The sequence below is a fragment of the Mustela erminea genome, chromosome 1 (genome assembly GCF_009829155.1).
Source record: "Mustela erminea isolate mMusErm1 chromosome 1, mMusErm1.Pri, whole genome shotgun sequence".
NCBI classification, from domain to species: Eukaryota; Metazoa; Chordata; class Mammalia; order Carnivora; family Mustelidae; genus Mustela; species Mustela erminea.
The window spans coordinates 118746390-118768418 of record NC_045614.1 but is presented as its reverse complement, the minus strand read 5'-3'; the positions used below and the strand labels follow the sequence as shown (position 1 = coordinate 118768418).

At 37.7% G+C, this 22029-nt stretch overlaps 1 protein-coding gene across 2 annotated transcripts in view; it reads left to right on the top strand.

Annotated features, from left to right (window-relative positions):
• The window catches only part of KCNMB2 (potassium calcium-activated channel subfamily M regulatory beta subunit 2), a 233399-nt gene that overhangs the window by 185252 nt on the left and 26118 nt on the right, over nt 1–22029 (top strand). For both annotated transcript variants that reach the window (XM_032340410.1, XM_032340416.1), the window contains exon 2: nt 13386–13508. In XM_032340410.1, coding sequence (XP_032196301.1) covers nt 13453–13508 — 56 coding nt within the window. In that variant the 5' untranslated portion in view covers nt 13386–13452. The remainder of the gene's footprint in view (nt 1–13385; nt 13509–22029) is intronic.

The following is a 22029-nucleotide window of genomic DNA, read 5'->3' as shown; positions in this document are numbered from 1 at the left end:
TTACAGTTGAATGAAACATCTGGAAAGTAATCCAGCCTGTAGAACCTAGAGCAATAGTGGAACTCTAGGAAGGCATATTCCAACTCAAATTATAGAAACACTTTCCAGTAAATATAAATGTCTGACAATGGGTTGGGAGGGAGGGGGAGATTGTCTCCAAAGAAAGAAGATTCCTCACCACTGGAGTCTTTTAGAACATTCTCCTCATTTAGAGCATTCCAAAGGATTGAAACATCACACACAAAGAAGAAGAATGACCTGTAAGGATCTTATGAGTCTCAGATGACGAAGGGCTTACCATGTCAGTTAACAGTGAATAGGTATTTAGAGTAATTGATTCTTTTAGGTAAATTTCATAAAGCATAAATATTTATGTCACTAACACTAGTTTATGTTGGTTTGTCATTTGGTTTTCCTCGACAAACGTGTTTATCCAGTGCCGTGTGAAGTCTAGATCTATGATATACCATAGCATCTGAAACAATCTCTCTGGCCTAATAATTCATAATGGACTATTCTAGCCAAATGTACTCAAGTGGCAGCTATCCTTGGCTACTGCAGCTGCATTTCTTTTTGTTTCTTACAGAATTCCATTCCTTGAAAGAAACAATGACCATCTTTTTCCCTATAATTTGTTTGGAGTGTTTATTTTCATTCTTTGATGTGTTTTGAAAGCAATATGGCAAACATGAGTTTGAGAAGAGCTTTATTTTCATCTTATATATCAGTTTATATAAAGTGAGAATCGTTGGGAAAAAGAAACTGGTCATCTTTTGACCTTGACATAACTGAAGCTTTGAGATAAATCTATTAAAAAGATCTACCTGATTGAGTTCCTTCCATATGCCAGTAACAATTCCATTTTAAAAATAAGGAAACAGGAGCGCCTGGGTGGCTCAGTGGGTTAAAGCCTCTGCCTTCAGCTCAGGTCATGACCCCGGGGTCCTGGGACAGAACCCCGCATCAGGCTCTGCTCAGAAGGGAGCCTGCTTCCTCGCTCTCTCTCTGCCTGCCTTTCTGCCTACTTGTGATCTCTGTCTGTCAAATAAATAAATAAAATCTTTAAAAAAAAATAAGGAAACAAGCTATGGTATGCTTAATTGCCAACTCAAAGCCACAGAGTTAATAAAGCGGAAAGCAGAGAGTCACACGCCTATAAAGATGGAAAGCACTTGCCTCCAAACCTGTCTCACTTGTGCCAGGACCTTCTCCCCACTTGTTCCAGGCTGACACCCAGCATCCTGGAGCCAACCTTGTCTCAACTCTTGGAAGGACTGGAGGCCAGTGTGTCATTCTCCGTGGCCCTGAACCACCTTTCTCTCCTGGGAACACATTAAGGCCAGTCTTTGAATCTGAATATAATCCTTGGTGTTTGTATTTGCACTTCATTCTTTGACTTGGATTTGTCTGCTGACTTTGTTAGCCAGTTAGAACATTCCTCCCTGTAGCTCTAGCACTCTTGACCCCAACTCCTGCCACCAGTTGCTGGACTCTACCTTACCACCACTACCACTTGGCATTCAACTGGGATACCAAGAGACACTGCACTGTGATTGGTTATGAAGTCCCCTGCATTAAAGCTGTTTCATAACTAAGGGCCTATGCTGCAGCCTGACATGAAGAACTTGGAGTTTACTCCCATGGAGTAAAGTGCATGGGAATGTGTGTCATAAAAGGTGATACTTAGGGAGCAAAAGGAAAGTGCAATGATGAATCCCACTGCAACAAGTATCAACTCCTCCCAGACTTGGTTTTCATAGCTCTTCCCCCTCTCCAGCTACACAACATCAACCCTCCACTTCGAGAAGTTCCAACCCCCACATACTATGTCACCTCAATGAGCTTATTTGATCACCCTTCCCAGAAATTCTGCCTAATACTCTACCCTTCTTACCCTATCAATTCCCCCCTTCTAGGAAACCTTCCCTAAAGTTCACACGTATCATCTTCCCCTCCTTAAAGGAGAGCACTTAGAGCCTGTGAAATGTTCCTTGGGTTTACCTACAGATAATAAAGAGCCATGGAGGGATGTTAAGCAAGGGAGTAACCTGACTAAAAGCATGCTTAGGAAAACTACTTTGAGAGGAACTGGACTGTAATAAAGATTAAAAAAAGAAGAGAACATGACCTTTTCCTTCGCAATCTATAAATCAGAATCCAAATAAAACTCACACGTTGTAATTGGTAAATAATGTTTTTAAAGTCTCATTTAATCTACAGGTTCCTTCTCTATTCTATCTTAGCAATTATTTATTAAAGACTCCAGGCTGACTGTCCTCAAAGTCTCAATTTCACCGATTCCATCTCCACTATATTTTATAACATGTTCTTCTGTCCTCCTTGTTTTCCACGAATTGTTCATTAGTTCCAAAGTTTTGATCAGATTCAAGTTTGGGATTTTTTGACAAGACTAATTCATAATTGATATTGTGACTGGCTCTCTTTTTTGATGATAACAGTCACTGATGATCAAAGTCTAGGAACTTTCGCTTCTTAAGAGTTGAGAAAGTATGATAGTTTAATTCTAATATCCCATCCTCTTTAATTAGGTGAAATACTTCTATAAAGGGAAACTACTTCACCTACTATTTGGTTTTCCAGTGCTTTAGTTAATATTAAAAATGAAAGATAAATGATTGGTTCTTTCCCTATACTTACCCATTTTCAAATTAATAAATTTGTTTCCTAGCATCTTCTCTTGGTAGTCAGTTTCTTTCTAATAATACTGTGAAATCACAAATTAAACATGTTTGTTATATTTCCAACCATCTCATTTTTATTTGATTGATAGTCAGATTGTTTTTCTTTGCATCTTTAAATCAGTTCCTAAATCTTTTTCAAATGGTCCTGATAGTCTTTGACAGATACGTTGCTACTTGGTATGATTCCTCTTGTGTAGCACCCGCCCTGGATCTGGAATTAGCTAAGGAAACCTCATCCCTTTTTTAGGGACAAGGCTGACATTTTCAGCAGCAATCTTGGCCTACTCTGAACACCAATTACATCCCTGCACCTCACTTCAGCCCTATAGCTCTAAGTGACTTGAGAAGGAAATGAGGGTCTGGCTGGTCCTCATAAAGGGGACGACAGATAGGTTTAGGCTCAAAGATGGCTGAAGGTCAGAAATGTCTGTGACAATTTGGTAATATGGTAATTTGGTAATATGTGACAATATGGTAATAATAACAAAATAATGGTATTACAATCTGAAGTAGCTATTTTGAAGTAGCCATATCAAAATATCCTGCTGTAAGGCAGCTAACAAGGTAGGAGGCTATTTGAAGAATCCAGACAGCATGATGGACACTGGAATCAAATTGATCTGGATGTGAATCCCAGATCTTCCATTTAAAAAGTTGTATGAACTTCAGATTGTTTAATCTCTCTATGCCTCAGCTTCCTCTTCCATAAAATAGGGTAGTTGTCAATATGGTGCATATAAAACACAGGATTTATCACAGGGCAAGTACTCAATAAATGAAAATAATGATTGTTCTTGATGATATATTATTGTTGCAAAAATTGATGTAGTGAGAGAGGGCAGGTTTAAAATAGTTTAAAACACTAGCCACTAGCCACAGGTACCTATTGAGCATTTCAAATGTGGTTAGTCTACATTGCCATGTGTTACAAGTATAATATATGCACTGAATCTTGAAGTCTTCGTTTTTTTTCAAAAAGGTATAAATTATTCTATCAATAATTTTTATTCTTATTACATGTTGATAATATATGGGGTATATTTGGTTAAAAAAATTGTTATCCTAATTTCTATTGTTTCCTTTTATTCTTTTCATAGTTAGAAAACTTAAAATCACATATGTGGTTCATATTATACTTTCATTGGAGAGTGGTTCTCTAGAGATAGTAAGAAATTATATACAAAAATTTGGATACTGAGTGGATGAGGCACGAGGGATAGGAAAATCATTCTTTCATTCATCCCTGTATATTCAACATCTTCTAATATGAAACAACTTTTAGTCGATGCTTCTTAATGGATTGGTGTCGATTTTTTCAAGAAACCAACCATATCCATTGACTGTTTTTCTCTATTTGAGAAGAGACAGCTCTTCTGGTTGGACAAGGTAACCAAATCAGTTCCCTTTGGAGGAGAGATTTACACTGATTAGTACCTATCATGTGCCAGACCCTTGACATGTCTTCTCACTTAATACTGAAACAATTTTTGGAGGTATGACAATCTTCATTTTTACAGATAAGGAAATTGAGATTCAGAGAGGTTAATTAACTTATCCCATGTCACAGAGCAAGGAAGAAATGAAAGTGAGAGGTAAAGGATGTGCCTCTTTCCAATTTGGATGGTCATTAAGGGATAGATGTATGGGTTAAAGAATAACTAGGATCCGAATTTCTTTTTTCTTTTTTTTTAAAGATTTTATTTATTTATTTGACAGAGATCAGAAGTAGGCAGAGAGGCAGGCAGAGAGAGAGGAGGAAGCAGGCTCCCTGCTGAGCAGAGCCTGATGTGGGGTTCTATCCCAGGACTCTGGGATCATGACTGAGCTGAAGGCAGAGGCTTTAACCCACTGAGCCATCCAGGTGCCCCAGGATTCTAATTTCTGACCCTCCCTCATCTTCTTAGGTGGTTTCTCTTAGTCTCCTGGGTTTTTAGTCCCTAAAGTGGAACCCAAAAATTATATAGGCTACAAAATGCAGGAGATTGGAGCTCTTTAAGCAAACTATCCCAAGGTATTTATATTATAATATCCTCAGCAACTGAATTATCACATATGGCATTTTTCCAGACAATAGTAAAAACACAGATTTTAAAAAGGACTCTATATCTAATTTCATATTTCTCAAGAGTATTCACCATAAAATCCAAGTACTTTAAATGGGTTTTTCTTCAACTTGTAGGTATCAAAAAGGATTCGCTATTTCTGCTGCTGTTTTTTTTTTTTCCTTGTATCTTTAAGTACAGTTCCTTCCACTGGATCAAAGTAGGATTTAGAATTTTAAAAATATTTTCCTTTGCCCGCTTAGTGCCTTTGCATTGTGAAAAACTACTTTTGTAATTAAACACATTTGCCTTTTATCTACAGTCTTAAAAAGTTTAACTATCTAAGTAAACCTAAAACGACCAAGCCTCAGTATCGGCATATGCCCTAGAATATTTCTGATAGCTCCTCCAGCTAATATTCAAGATATCTTAGAATTCTACTTCAAATCCCTTCATTAGGATAATGGCCTTAATTTGGCATATTAGGCATATTAGGATATATAAATAAACATTTATTTATATACACATAAATAAATAGCTGCCAGTAATGTCAGGTTCATTATTTTAATTAATCCTCACTGTTGTGGGGATTACATCACATTTCTGCTTCATAGATAAGGAAATTGAGGATTACATCACATTTCTGCTTCATAGATAAGGAAATTGAGGCTCAGAGAAGTTAACTAGCTTGTATTCAATGTACTACTGATAGCAAAAGGGCAGAAATGGAGCTTGAATTCAAGTTTTCTCTGCTTTCAAAGCTCATGGTTTCTATTCCATTTAGCAATTAAAGACAAGGATAAATCAAAGGAATGGTCCTGTTGGCAAAAAGAAAGAGCTGGGTTACTCAATTTGGGGCTAAGAACAGCAAGTTCAGCTGGTTTCCTCTAGAGTAGAATTTTACATGTATTATCAGTAGTCAGTTCAGAGAGCCTACTGGGAGAGGCCATGGACAAATTATGTTCATCCAGTGACCAACACAGCTGGACCTATGAACCACATATTTTTGCCCCCCAAAATATCTCTCTCACCACTCTGCTACAGCATCTAAGATTTCAACTATCATAGCTCCCCCTTGGGATAGAGTGGTGGTTTAACACTTGGTTTAGAAAAGGGCTATATAGGGAGGCAGCCTAGGAAATGGAAGAAATTATATAGAAGAGCCTGTTGGAATCCTAACATCAAAACAAGATTTCTTCTCTAGATGTCCAGCTCTACAGAAATGCCTGGGTCTACAGAAAACCTTTTCAAGGATCACTGGGGGGCTTTCCTTTTGTCTTCTTCCTAGGCACTTAATCTCTCTTCCTTCCACTTTACTAGATTTCCCATGAGTATTACTGAAGACTTCATTTAAGAAATTAACAGAATGTAAAATAAAAAGAAATTGTGTCTCACCAAAGACAAATTGGAAGTCAAGCCATAAGAACAGAACTTGGCTGCCATTTCCAAAGCCAGATGAAATAAAATTTCTCAGATGAAAGGAACCTTAGACTCATCTCTTTCAATTCCCTCATGTTATATATGAGGAATTGGAGGGTGGGAGGCAAGGGGGCTCTCAAAAACCTCAAAAGAGGTTAAGAGAGCATAGGTTTCGGGGTTAGACAGGCTTGGACTGAAAATCAGACATCACTAATAACTCTGTGACTTGAGCCTATTTACTCACTTCTCTGAATATAACTTTCCTCTTTTGGTAAATATTGAGAGCCCTCATATGGGTTACAGAATTAAGTGAAACAATGCATATAAGTGCATTATTTATATAGGTCTGGAGAAGAATCTCGTATCTTTATGTTTATTATTGGCATTTCTAGCACGTCTCTGTAAAAAAAACCTCTTACTACAGTTTGGCATCCTTGATTTTCAACTGAAATAGAAGAATTAAACCACATTCACCAAGAAGAGATGGATGGTTTCAGCATAAATATGTCATTTGTACCAGTCTGAGGCACACGTGAGTTATGAGCAGGTTTTCTTACACCAGCTGTGTATGTGTGATGCCCAACAGAGTGAATGTTTAACAATTAAACTGGTTTTAAATATGTAGCATAGAAGGAATCAAACTGAACATCAGTTGTGATTATCTGCTTGAAAAGCTCATTAAGAAATGAATTATGGAATACTGGACTAATTAAGCCCATGTAGAGATGTGTATTCCATTTCTGCATAAGACTCTTTTTAAATGACTCAAGCAGAATGGTTTGATGTATTGGTACGGCAATTTGGGGGGAAAATTTCTACTATTTCCTCCAAATGAAAAACACTAACATTTACCGAGTGCCTACTCAATGCCATACATTATTTCAAATTATCTGCATGGCAAATCTTTATGATATCTGTTATTACTCTGATTTTCTTGATGAGGAAAATGAGGTTCAGGGAAGTCTAACAATGTATTTAGGTTATATAATTACTGCGTTGTAGAGCTGAGATTTCAACCTGAAATGAATTTCAAAGCTTTTTCAACCAAGCCCTGAGATAGTCATTTCTGATGTAGATGTGATGCAAAACTTAATTCAATACACACATGCACAACAATCTTGTATTAAAGGCCCCCATGTACACCTGTCTGACCAGCCCATCCCCTCATCTTGACCATAACATCTACAAAAGAAGGGGCATATATGTTGTGTTCACCAACATATCCCTAACACCCAGCTCAGTGCCTGTTGTATGTTACATCTCCAGTAATAAGTTTTTGTTAATGGAGAAATGAATACTAAATTAACTAAAAGAACAGAGTTCATCTCCACAGTCATCCTTTCACAGGTAGCGACAGTGAGGAAAATCTGAGTCTTTTGCCTTCTTTCATACAATTACTCAGCTACAGAGTAAAGACTAGAAGCCTGGAGCCTCTGAACTGCTAAGCTCAATGAGCCAAGTCAGCAGCAGGCTGAAGGACAGGTCCATTATTTAACTGGGGCTACGTCCTCCTGAAGCAGAAGTCAAACGCATCCTGATTACATTACAGTTGGCCCGCATATGTGAGCGAGGTCTCAGCTAACTCCAACCCCCATCTGCAGCCAGAGGGGTCCATACATTGTCAACCCAGCTGTTGAAAAATAGTCTGCAATAAAAATTTACAGAACCCATTTTCTCTTACTTGATTCTTCTCAGAGGCCATTAGCATTCGGCAGGACACTTCTTTACCTCTGCCACTGAGCCTCAAGCAGAGACATTCCCTCAGTCTTTCAGGCTTCAAACTGGGGAAGAAAGCTCTTCCACGTTCCTGTTAGAAGGCATTGTCAGGAGATTTTTCAAGAGTCCTCAGTAGTCCCCCAAATGCTACTAAAATTTAGGGGGCAGACAGAGAAACAGGAACCCAAAAATGAAATGGAAGAAGCACTTAGAGAGTGGGGAAGAGAAACAAGAGAACATTTTCTGGTGAGTCAAGGTTACAAAGCATTTTTAGAGGTGGGAAATGACAAACAATGATTAGCATCAAATTCAGTAAGCTGAGCAATTTAAATAAGATGTGAAGAGACAAGTAACTATTAGATATGCCCACTGGGAAGTCACAGCACCCCTTAGAAAGAGCAGTTGAGAGTGCAAATGTTGATTTGTTATTCTGACTCCTCCATAGGCTGTGCATTCCTTAGAAGTAAATACAGTGGTTTGGTGCCACCAGAACCCAGTACAGTGCCTGGCACCTACAGGACACTTAATAAATGCCATCAAAAGGATGCCCAAATGAATGAAAATAAGACATAGTCATTTATTTTGGGGGAAAAAGAAACATCCGCAAGATATTTAAAACTGCTTTTAAGATGGACCAGTGTTTTCTAAATTCAATCACTAGGTCTAAAATTATTAACATACATTTGGCTTCTCCCTCCAAAGGTCCTGAGGCCAAAACAACTCAGTTCCTACGGAGAACATATAATTTGACTTCTGCAAGGATAAAGTCTCACAAATAAGAAGCATTCCTAAATTTTTGTGCTCAGAGTGACCTTTTAAGTTGCTGCTGTGATGTCATTAGTGTTATAATTTTACGCAAGATTAGGCATGTAATTATGTGTTAAATAGTTCTGCTGGCTCCTGCTTGCTGTTTAATAAAGCAGAGTGCATTAAGAGCATCCCAGATGCGTAGCTCAAGGCCACTGACACCAGAAAACTGCATCTGCATGCTCTTTCCCTGCCTCATATGCCACTCGTCCTTGCACTGTCACCTCAAGGCCTCAGCACGGGTACCAGTGGAGAAGCCACTGCACAGAGTAGTACTCAGAACTGTCGCTCTCCCACTTAAGCTTCTAGAGACAGGAGGAGTCCCCATAACAAATTCAACTGAAATGATATCAGAACCTAAGAGTTTGTAACAAGTGTTTCTCACCTTGACTGCCTCAGCGATGCAGAATCCCTGAACAGCTTTTTTTCAAAATTCCAATGCCAGGGCCTCACCCCAGAAGTCCTGCTGGCTTGGCTGGAGACCCAGTACATTTGGAAAGTTCCCCCAAGTGATTGTAATATGTGGCCAGGTTCAGGGACACTCTCTTTCTGCTCTTCTTGCTCAGGATAGGTATCAGAACTTAATGTGAATGAGGAAGTACTTCAGATTTGATTATCTCGGCATCTGAGAAAACTACTTCAGATTTGATTATCTCGGCATCTGAGAAAACTATTTTTCCTCTATTGAGCGCCACTGACCCACAGGGGAAAAAAGAAATCAATAGTCTCGATGTACAAGTACAAAGCAACTTAATTGGACTTTTTAATAAAAGGATAAGATCCAGTTTATTTGCTCTCAAAATAACCAAGGGGAAAAAAAGAAAAAAACTGATGTTTAGTATGTTCCTACTATGTGCATTGATCCTACTTTAGGTATTTTGCATCTGTTATTTCATCAGTCCTCCAAGCAACCCAGAAAAACAAATGTTACCATTCCCATTTTTACAGCTGAGGAAAAGAAGACACAGAGATGTTCAACTGATTGTCCAAAGTCACACAGTTGGTAGGTCGTGATGCCAGGATGCAAACAAATGCATGGGCCTATCTGGCTTTCCTGGGACCACACTGCCTTTCTAAAGGAAAGCTTACTGGATGATAATTTAGAGAGCAATAGAAACTTTCTGCCCAAGTCAATGAAAAAAGACAGAGGGAGCAGGACAGTGAGGATAAGGAGAAGGAGGAGGTAGGAGTGGGAAGAGGGAAGGACATCCCGAGCTCAGGGAAGTGTCAGAAAGGAGCCACAACAGCACCCAGCAACAGTGAGGCCAAAGTCATATCAACAATCACATTTCAAATGGGTAGTTAGATGGTGGGTCAGCCAGCATAACCAGGGGGGCATTGTGGGAAGTGCGTTGTGCCATCAAGGTGCATAGGTTCAGCCCTGCCCTGCATTGCTCACAGCCTGCAGGGGAGGTGGATTTGCCTACAAGCAAAGTGGAGCCTGCTTTGCTCTAACAGGGGTCGGATACCAAGAGCAGGATACTGGTCGGATACTGGGAGCAGAAAGGAGGAAGCTGAGAACCTGAGTCAAAGAAAGGCTTCATAGAAGAGGTGACCTCTGAGTCGGCCCTGGAAACAAAGGCTCTAATTCACCAGGTGCGAAAGGGAGGCAGAGAGATCCATTATTAAATCCATTATTTAAGCAAAAACTAAGTCAAGGAGGTCAAGACCCACGAGGGGTGTACTTGAGCTATGGAAAGAGGCCCTTAATAGGTTCTTGACACAGAGAAATTGTTACAGTCTCGCAGACAACCTCTTTCATCAAGGCTGAGATGGCGTCTCTTGGGGGTGGCTGGTTTTCAGAACACATTCGTCTGCAGCCTTATAGTCATGGCTCTGTTAGGTTTCCTGTGAGTCCTAGGTCACTACATGATGGGATTGGATCCAGGCTGCCTCCAGCTGCCGACAGCCCGTGCTAAGGCTGACACAGATCTCTGGTGATGATAGCATTCCAAATTACAAAAGAGCAGAAAGGGCTTTTTTTGTCTCTTTATCACTTTCCTAATCCCAACTCAAATGAGAAGTTTCTTGTCTTAAAAAGTGAGCGGGGAGTTGAGGTGATTATTTAAGAGTTCAGGAGGACTGCATTTGAGCCCAAGAAAACCTCCAAACAGCTTCCATTAACATATCCTGGGTGTTTCTTTGAAGCCTAGAAATTTTTTCAACTTCCACAGAATCTTTATACTGTTGTCCTTAAAGCAGCTACTCCCTTTCATTTTAATTAACAACAAACCTAGCAGGGTTTAAATAAGAGTTTATCTTTGTGAAAGAAAACTGGGCTGGGGAAACTCCAAATCCACTTATTGGACCAACCTGAAGAGTCGTTAAGTCCTTTCCAACAAGCTTTAGACAGCTAATTAAAATGAATACATCTTTCGGCTCCCCTTCTCCATATCCTCTGAAAACAACAGAGCAAAGGTGCCATGCTAGAATAATGACACATTGTGTGAAATTATCCTAAGTATATTAAAATCATTGCAGCTTCTTTCCCTTGGAATGATTTCAAAGCATTTATAATATGTATGGTGTGTCTATGAAATGCTGGTTAATAACCAGTAGCAAGGCAGGACCTCAGTAATTTATTGCTTTACTTTAACTCAAGAGTGTGTCACTATTCTGTCTACTCCACAACCTTAGTCCTTCAGGAGTGACCAAGGTGAGCAGAAGATTCCACCAGTGTCAGTGTTGAAAGGACTTCCTGGAAGTTCAATCCTCATTCTTATGAAGTAGATCATTCAACTTAGATTCAAGTCATTCTTATTTCTTGAAGGCTAACTGGCTTTAATAATGGATTTAATCTCTTATCTTCTTTGCTACATTGTAAAATCTTCAAAAAGGAACATAACTAACTTAAAATATCTCAGATCCAAGTCATTTAGAGAGCTAGCAGATTCGACTTCTAAGTCCTTCTAAAACTGGTAAGAGCATCCATTTAGGTATATCCTTTAATTCCTACCATTTGTCCTAGGAAACAGGAGATGGGAGGATGAATTCTTGCATATACATGGGTTACCAAGCCCCTGCTACCTCCATGGCCTCTGTTCCTTCTATCACCAATGCTGACCTCAGGGTTGCAGAAGGATATCTGTTCCTAAATCTAGTCCCGAAAGGCAGTACACAATGCCTTGAATATGCCTAGATTCATTCTACCATTACTGAATCACAAAATGTTGGAGCTGAGAGCAATCATAAAGGTTCCCTGTTTCCAACTTTCTGTGTTACGATTAAAAGCAACCAAGCTCTAGCAAAGTTAAGTGACTTTCTTAAGGCCACACAGCTAGGTAGTGACAAAATCAGGTCTCTAGCCAACCACTAACTCTAAGTCCATTGTCCTGAGCCCTTGCTGTTCAGAGATTTCTGCAGGCCTTCAACATCAGCATGACCGGAGAGCTGTTAGAAATGCAGAAACTCAGGTACCAGACCTCACTGAATCAGAATCCACATTGCTATAAGATTCCCCCAGGCAATTCATATGCACATTACAGTTTGAGAATCACTGGACTAAGACCATAATATGTCTTCCTACAGAGAGCATGAAAATTGGAGGCAGGCAGACATTGGTTTTGGAGCATGGCTTCATTTTTCTAAATCTGAGCAAATATCTCAATCTCCTGAAAACATCATTTGTAATCTGGAAATAATAGCACCATCCACCTTGCAGCTTTCATAATATAAGCACAACATAAATATATGCATATATATCTCATTATATATGCATAAATAATATATGCAAAATGCCTGACATGTAGTAGCTAATATATAATACAAAAGTTAATATTTCCAGTCTCATGCTTCCCATTAATACAGTGTTCAACCAAAAGGAAAGCCACAAGTGATTGCACATCATGAAGAAATCACTTTCCTTCCTTCCTTTGTTCTATTAGCTCAATCCTATTTTAACTTCCAGATGCGAGTATGATTTCTATGATATTATGTTTCATGTTTCTAAATCTCTAGAAAATGATTATTATGTTGAAAATCAATAACAATATCTAACTACTTTTACTGCCAGGCTTGGAGATAAAAAACTTAACCCACAAGCTGAATCCTAACCAAGAGAACACAACTTTCCCCTAACAGCCTGATTCTGGACCCTAAAATCTAGGCTCCAGGAGCCAGAGAGTATCTGCTTCTGCTTCTGTGACTTCCACAGAGACTCAGCCGCCATGGAACAAATCCACAGCTTTGTCAAGAGCAGAGCATAGACCTGTCAGCATAAGGAAAACAGTTTGAATAGGAAAGGAGAACTAGAATTTTAGTAACTACATCTGAACCAAAATTTTAGAAAAATTTTGTGTACCACAGTGTGAAGCCTTCCAAAACTGGATTTGTGGGGAAGGAATGCGATGCGAAACATCAATGAGAAAGCCGTTTCTCCCCACTGTGGTGGGTCTCAACCCTAGCCATGCATCTGGAACACTGAAAAGAAATTTGAAAAATAAATAAAAATTTAAAAAGAAGAAGAAAAAAGAAAGAAACAATGAGGAATCTTTTGAAAAATTGAATGCACATTCCTGAGGAAGGGACTGGGCTTCCATGTTCTTAAAGGATTCCCAGTTGATTTTAATGTGCACCCAGGGTTGAACAACAGAAACCTGACCTGATTTAAGAGTCAGTCCACTGAAGCTATTGGTTGCTGTTGATAGAAAGTCCCCAAACTTAAGGTAATATGTTTAACCTCAGCGTGTTCCCTTTCTAGGTCTTTCCGCCATTCCTCCAGGACTTCCACCATAAGGAAAGAAGCCCCTGGACCAACATCCTCTAAGATGTTTATATGGACCAGTGGCCGGAGCTCTTCATCTTACAGACATGATGAGAAAAGGTAAACCACAGGGGTTTGGGTGGCTTTTCAGAATCATTTAGCCTGACTACTCAGACAGCATGCCAGTATGAAAGCCTGAGTCAACGGAGCTTTATGTTTTACAAGTGTTAATGTGGGGTGGGCTGTACACCGAGGGAGTAGGCTTTTGGACACTTTGGCCTTCCCAGAACCTAGCACACTCTGCAGTTTTGCAAAGGCTGTTCCTTGTCAGAAATGCCCTTCACTCATGCACATCCACACCCACTCATCACTTGACTAGCTCCAGCTCTGCTTTCAAATATCCATTCCATCACAGCCTCCCACCATTGTCTTGACCAGCACAGACTTTGTGGTCAAGATCTCCATTGAATTTCCAGCCCCACCACTGTATCCGCACACAGTAAATGCTTAGTAAATACTGAACCAAAATGATGAAAACTGCATTTCAAGGACATACAGCAGGGAAAGAAAGCCAAACTTATGCAAGGATGAAAAGAAGACAGACGAGTCCGTGGAGCCCTCAAAGTCCTTAGAAGAATAGCTTGGGGTAAGGGAGGAATGGAGGAATGAGAAGAAAGATTGAAAGGCAAAGGCCAATGTTCATAAAATACAAAATGACAATTACACAGTCCCACCCCCCCAACCTGGGTTGAGGGAATAAATGCATTCATAAAATTCTCTGGCCATTTTAAAATATTCATTTTCCTCTCCATTTGTTTCATTCTGCTTCTCTCTTTTCTCATTGTCCTTATACTCTTACTTGCATTTGGTGAAGTTTAACACACCACTGTCTATACCAGCACACTGCAACTTAAGCAAGGTTCCCCTGCCTGCAGATCAGATGGAAACCAGGCTCAATAAATGGTGCTGGACACAAGGAAGGACCTGAGGGAGGTTTACCAGTTTTCAGAACTGGTACTTTTATTTTTCCTTTTAAAGTCTATATTACCCTATAGAGGAAGCCCTTTGAAATTTCTGAAAGCAAAATTATTCTCCACAATAACTATGTATTACAGCAAAAAGCTTAGAAGTGACTTTAGTATTCATAATAGAAAATCTGTTAAATAAATCATGGAATGTAATATATCATTTAAAAATGCTTTGACATAAAAGTAACTGAAAAATCAAGTTGAAAAATTATGTACAAACTATGATTGCAGTCACATATATATACACACACATATATGTATATATATGATATATCTGAATATATATATATATATATATATGATATATATGAAAAAGCCTGGAAGGAAAAACATGCTTATCACTTCACCATTTTCCAAATTCTTTGTAAATGTGTTATACTATCTTAATTATGGGAAAAATAATGATATGGTATTTTAGTAAAATTACAGCCCAAAAAGCAATTAGCATTTGAACAAAGTCTTAATGCTCATCACAACACAAGAAGATCAACTGAAAATTCCCTATCTTTGTTCATCCCAAGTTTTCCACATGGTTTTACTCAAGGCTTAATCAAGTTATTTTTCATTTGCTTTCAAGCCAAGTAAGTGAATGCTCTTTCAGCAAGATCTTACTATAAGACTAAAACTTGGTATTGTCATTTGAAAATTCCATATTTTGCATGTAATCTCATTTCCCAAATTAAAAAAAAAAACTCTCTGACAGCTATAGTGAAAAATGGCAGAGATTTTGCTGCCCTGTAGCAATATTGTGACTTTGAATGGTTAGCCTGTCTGAGGTTTTGAAGGCTTCATCAGAGCTGATGAAGTGTGATTTATTTCACCTTCTATTTATTGTCACTGAATAATTTAATTAAGTATATTTTGAGATACATGTAACTTTTACGAAAAGATTAACTCCTAAGAAGCAATTATATTTTACATAAAGTACTCTCTTAATTTATAAGGTAGATATTATTGTGTCCATTTTACAGATCTGGAAGCTGAGGCTCAGAGATTTTATATAACTTTCCAGGGTCCAGCAACTAGCCAGTGATGGAATCAGAATTCAAACTCAAGATCCGATTCTCTCCCTTGCATCCTATAGTTTCCATAGGTTCTTTCAAACATGAGATACTTGGAGCAACAGTCAAGGGTCAAGCCTGAAGGGGAGAGATTGTGTTAAATTACAGCTGAAAATTGCATATCAACAGAGATAGTAAACATGTGGATATGATATATTGGCAATGTTTGTTGAGTTAAAGAGAACCAATAATTAGCTTCATAATCTACACCATTAATATTATATGAACTTTTTTTTTCCTAAGATTTTATTTATCCATTTGACAGAGAGAAATCACAAGTAAACAGAGAGGCAGGCAGAGAGAGAGAGAGAGGGAAGCAGACTCCCTCTGAGCAGAGAGCCCAATGTGGGACTCGATCCCAGGACCCTGAGATCATGACCTGAGCCAAAGGCAGCGGCTTAACCCACTGAGCCACCCAGGCGCCCCTATATGAACTCTTAAATTACTATTTTTTTATTTTCAAATATGATTTCAACAACTACGAGACTTAAAATAATTAAAATATTGACTATAAGAAATAATTTTCAGCAAGCTTTATTTACAGAGTAGAAATGTTAAGGCCTTTGAAATCAATCTGCATGGTGTTAGGCTTGAAAGTCCAAGACAAATGGAAAAACAGCCAATGAATACAGCAACTGAATCTGCCACTAAGCCAGTTCCTTAGTTGGATGGTTCATCCGTCTATACCTCTCCCTTGACCGCACCTTCATCTTCACTGCCTAATTCATAGACTCTTGTAGGACAGGACTCGGATTTTGAAAGTGATTAAGATGCTCTTAGCAGCAGTAATCATGGTGTTAATGAAGGTGATGATGCCTGATAATGAGTCTAGATAATTAAGGTCCTCAAGTTAATTATTTGGAAATAAATTGACTAGGTTCTCTGGCAGCACTGCCCAGAACTGCTAGTAATTTTTCCACTTTCTTAGTCTGCAAACCTGACTTTTGTGTATCTGACTTTTTCAGCTGTGCTCCTACAGCAATCCCAGAGTCCAGGCAGCCAAAAATCCCCAGCTTCCCTCCACACCACCTCTTCTTGAGACCACAGCCAAACTTGTCAAGATATTCTCTTCCCTGGGATTTCTCGAAAGATAGAGTATCAGGAAGTAGCTTACAGACAGGCAGAAGAAACATGTGGAAGGAAAAGTCCACCAGAAATTCTGAAACCAAATGTCTTATGGCTCAAGGGAAGTTGAAATCAATTTTTCATTTTTTTCATCCGTTGAATTCAACAGCAGTACTTGTTCTGATCATCTGCTATGTATATGCACAAAACACTGATTTCTATCCTTATCCTCCATTCCACACATGAGCAGTATGAAGGAATATTTTTTCATCTCTGAAAAAACTGGTAAGGTGAGCTTAGTTTAACCCCTAAATTGCAGGTGGCAAAATAAAAATAAGGACATTACTGCTGAGTTTTTATCAAATATTCTTGGGATGGTTTCTATTAATAGTGACCTGATATAAAGGAATTTTTATCATGTTAAGACACAAAGGATGATGATACAATAGCATCTGAGTACCCTTCATTAAAGTTAAAAAAATAAAACAATCAGAATTTTTTAAGCCCTTGAGGATACTTCCCTAACAGCACCTTCTCCCTGTCCCAGCCCCTATCCAGAGATAACCAACTTCCTGAATTCTCTATTTATCATTCTCTTGCTTTTTCTTCATGTGTTTATCACATTTGAGTCTTCAAGCAATATATTGTTTATTTCTGAATGTTTGGACAGTTTATACAAATGTAATCGTGGCTTATGGATTATTCTGCTCTTGACGTTTTTCAGCAAACATTGTGTTTCTATGATCTATCAGCACTGATGTGAGTAGCTATAGCTCCTTTTCTCTGCTGTGCAGTATGCAATTATATAATTATAGTGCCATTTATTCATCCAGTGTATTGTTAATAGACATTTGCATCATTTCTAGTTCTTTTTGCACCAACAATGCTGCTAGAATCCCTCTTGTCCGATTCTCCTTGTATGCTTTGTACAAATATTTCTTAGGATATGTACATAATTTAGAAATATTTGATTCAAAAGTCTGCATAGCTTCCACTCTACCAGTTAATGCCATTGCTTCCCAAAGCAGCCGTTATGTGATTTCATAGTTCTACAACCTCACGTGGGGTTTTCAGATTTTTTTTTTTAATTTATTTTTTTTATTTCCAGCATAACAGTATTCATTATTTTTGCACCACACCCCGTGCTCCATGCAATCCGTGCCCTCTATAATACCCACCACCTGGTACCCCAACCTCCCACCCCCCGTCCCTTCAAAACCCTCAGATTGTTTTTCAGAGTCCATAGTCTCTCATGGTTCACCTCCCCTTCCAATTTCCCCCAACTCCCTTCTCCACTCTAAGTCCCCATGTCCTCCATGCTATTTGTTATGCTCCACAAATAAGTGAAACCATATGATAATTGACTCTCTCTGCTTGACTTATTTCACTCAGCATAATCTTTTCAGATTTTTAATTTTCGTTCATTGAGGGGGTAGTGTGCTTTCAACTCCCATTTCTCAAATGAGGAGAAGTGAGTTGGGGTAAATCAGAGTAGGAGAAAAACCATGAGAGACTATGGACTCTGGGAAACAAACTGAGGGTTTTGAAGGGGAGATAGATGGGGGGTTGGGTGAGCCTGGTGGTGGGTATTGTGGAGGGCTCGTATTGTGTGGAGCACTGGGTGTGGTGCATAAACAATGGATTTTGGAACACTGAAAAAATTTTAATTTAATTTATTTTTTTTAAAAAGACAGCCTATTTCCTTTCTTTTCTGTGAAGTGTCTGTTCAGATATGTAGTCAATTTTTCTACTGGATATTTTTGGCTTTTTCTTACTGATTTGTAGGAATTCTTAGTAAAACTGTATTTATATTGAACCTTTGTCTGTTTATTGTGCACAAATAGCTTCTCCCGGTTTGATACTTGCTTTCACTTTCTTTATGACGCCTTTTCATAAACATATGTTCTTATTTTAACGTATTCTAAGTTAACAATTTTTGAACATTTTGAAATCACTTCCTACTCCAAGTTCACAGTCCCTTTAAACCATTTTGTAGTTTTGCCTTTCAAAATTAGATCTTTAATCACCTGAAGTTGACTTTTAAGTTTTGTGAAGTGGGCATCCAATTTTTTTTCCCTCTGTGGGTAACCAATTGGCCCAGCACCTTTTATTAGAAGAGGTATCCTTTCCCCGATCATCTCAAAAGCACACAGGTGTTATATATGAGGTTTCCACATATACATGGATATGCTTCTGAATATCCACTTTGTTTCACTGGTCAAGTTTGCCTACCTCAGACAGACACCACACTTGAGTTTACAAACTTTATCATTGTAACAACCTTGCTACCTGATAGGATAAGTCACCCACCTGGTCATTTGTATTCAGGAGTGTATTTGCTATCCTTAGATGTTTGTACTTCCATATAAATCTTAGAGCCACCTTGTCAAGTTATACTTACCATGCTTGAAATTTTTATTGAATTTCTTGAAATTTAACTGGAATTTTATGAAATCTATTAATCATCTTATGGAAAATTTGTATCTTTATGTATCAAGTCTTTCTCTGAATATAATTAATCTCTACATTGATTTGTCCTCCCCAGTGTCTCCCAATAAAGTTTTATAATTTCTCTAAAAAGAATTTGTACATATTTCATTAGATTTATTCCTAAGTACTCCTAAGTTAATGTTCAAATTGTATTTTCTACTTTTATAGGCACATGGAAAGGGAAATGATAAATCAACTTTCATTTCAACTCTGCTAATTTTCTAGTTAATTTTAACAATTTATCTATATTCTTTTGTATTTTCTTCATAGTCATATCATTAGTGAATAATATATTTTTGTTTCTTTTTTATCAGTAAATAAACCATTTATTTATTTTTCTTACCATATTATGCTATGCCATATATTAAATAAAACAGATAATAGTGTAACATCTTTACTTCGTTCCTGTTCATAAAGAGGGTCCTTTAAACATTTCACCATTAAGTATCAGGTTTACTGTAGGTATTTCCCCTATATTATATATACATCACATTAAGAATGTTCCTATCTATTTTTAATTCACTAAGAGTTTTCATCAAGAATGGATATTAAGTATTATCAAATATGTTTCTCTTCATAGGATGGTAACCCTTCAATATATTTATATAATATATAACATTAATAGATACTCAAATGATGACCAAAATTATATTCCTGGGATAGTCCCAAATTGATCATGATGTGTTTTCACTTTTATGTATTGCTAGATTTAGTAAGCCAACTTGTTTTTTAAATTTTTGCATTTATGTTTATGAATGAAATTGGTCCATAATTCTCCTTTTTGTGTTGTCTGATTTGCTTTTGGCATCAAAATTTGCTAACCTCATAAATAGGTTGGATAGCATTCCAACTTTTTCTATACTCCAGAATGATTTGTATAATACGGGTAGAACTCACCTATAAAAATATCAGAACCTGGGGCTGATGGCTCAGTGGGTTAAGCCTCTGCTTTTGGCTCAGGTCATGATCTTGGGGTCCTGGGATCTAGTCCCGCATCAGGCTCTCTGCTTGGCAGGGAGCCTGTTCCTCCTCTCTCTTTCTCTGCCTGCCTCTTTGCCTGCTTGTGGTCTCTCTCTGTCAAATAAATAAATAAAATCTTTAAAAAAAAAATCAGAACCTGGTACTTCCATTAAAAGGATATTTTAAATTTTTTTTTTTATTTCCAGCATAACAGTATTCATTATTTTTGCACCACACCCCGTGCTCCATGCAATCCGTGCCCTCTATAATACCCACCACCTGGTACCCCAACCTCCCACCAAGGATATTTTAAATTTATTATTCTATTTTGTAATATTTTTAGAACTGTTTAGATTTTCTACTTATTTCTGAATCAGTTTCAGTAAGTTATATATTTGTAAGAATTTGCCCTATATTTCAATAAATTATGTATTTCAGAGTTTTCAAATATCTTGATATAAAGTTGCTTTAAATATCTTCCATTATTTTTCTAATCCATGCTGTATATATTTGTTTTTTTAGTTATTAATATCTGTTTGGCCCTTCTCTATTATATTCTTGATCAGTCTTGTCAGAGATTTTTTCATTAGTCATTTCAAAAAATTAATTTTGAGTTCATTGTTGCTTTAATATAACTCATCTTCTATTATTTATTATTTCCCTCTTATGTTTTCTTTTAATATATTCTCTGAATCTTTTTATAACTCCCTAAGTTAGATGCATAGCATATTAACTTTCAGGCCTCTTTATTATCTAATGTAAGCATTTAATATTATGCATGTCTAACTAGGTACTGATTTAGTCACCTCCCATTGGTCATTCTATAGTGTTTTTATTATCATTTAGCTCTAAATAGATCCTAATTTATCATGTTTTAGTCTATGACCCATGAGTTCTTTGGAACTTGATTTTTATTCCCATATATAAGGCTATTCTAGTTATTTTTTGTTACCCATTTTTTTTTTAAAGATTTTTTATTTATTTATTTGGCAGACAGAGATCACAAGTAGGCAGCGGGGCAGGCAGAGAGAGAGAGAAGAAAGCAGGCTCCCTGCTGAGCAAAGAGCCCGATGCGGGGCTCTATCCTAGGACTCTGGGATCATGACCTGAGCTGAAGGCAGAGAGAGGCTTTAACTTACTGAGCCACCCAGGCACCCCTTTTGTTACCTATTTTTATAACATTATTGCACTAGAGCCAAATAATGTGGTCAATATAAAGGCAATACTTCTCAAAGGTGCTTTAGGTTATAAGGATATCCTAACTTACCTAATGATTCACACAATTTTCCCTTTCCATCTGTATTTTTCACTGAGGACTTCAAATATGCTAAGAGATCAGGTAAAAAATAAATAAGAATTAAAAATTAAGATATCACTGGGAAATTGTGTGACCTGATAAGTTGGAGGCAGAACTGAAAAGCAATAACTCTTTCTTTTGTTTCCATAATTTTGCTTTCATCTTTTGTCTATTATTCATAAAATAATCTTATAAGACTTCCTGGGAAGTCCTGTCGATTAGTAAGTTCACAATAACGTTAGGTTCATGGACAAAACCTATCATATTAATTACTATATTAAGTGTGACTGTCATTTGTTCCCAAACTCAAAGCATATTTCCCCTAATGGAATGTATACTTTAAAAGACTGGAAACAGAATAATAATTCAATTAATCAAAACGGACTACATAAAAATACATCTCCTAGCTCAAGGGAAAAACATGAAACCTAGAATTAAAAAGAAAAAGACACACATATGAAGAAGCCATCTTAAAAACATGGAAGATTTTGGTGGACAAAAGGCAGAACAATGGCTGTTTTAATCAATGCCACTCCCAGTTCTGCCATGTGAGATAGCTGGTTTAGTGCTCCTGGAGCAGAAATATATAGCAACTCTGCTCATTTCAGTTCAAATGGCATCAGGAATCCACTGCCCCACACACTCACCCCCATAGGATCTAACAGAAGATTCTTTTCCTTGAAGTCTGGAAATGAGAGCTCACAGCGCTTGGAAAGCTTGAAGTTTTTCTGGAAAGAATA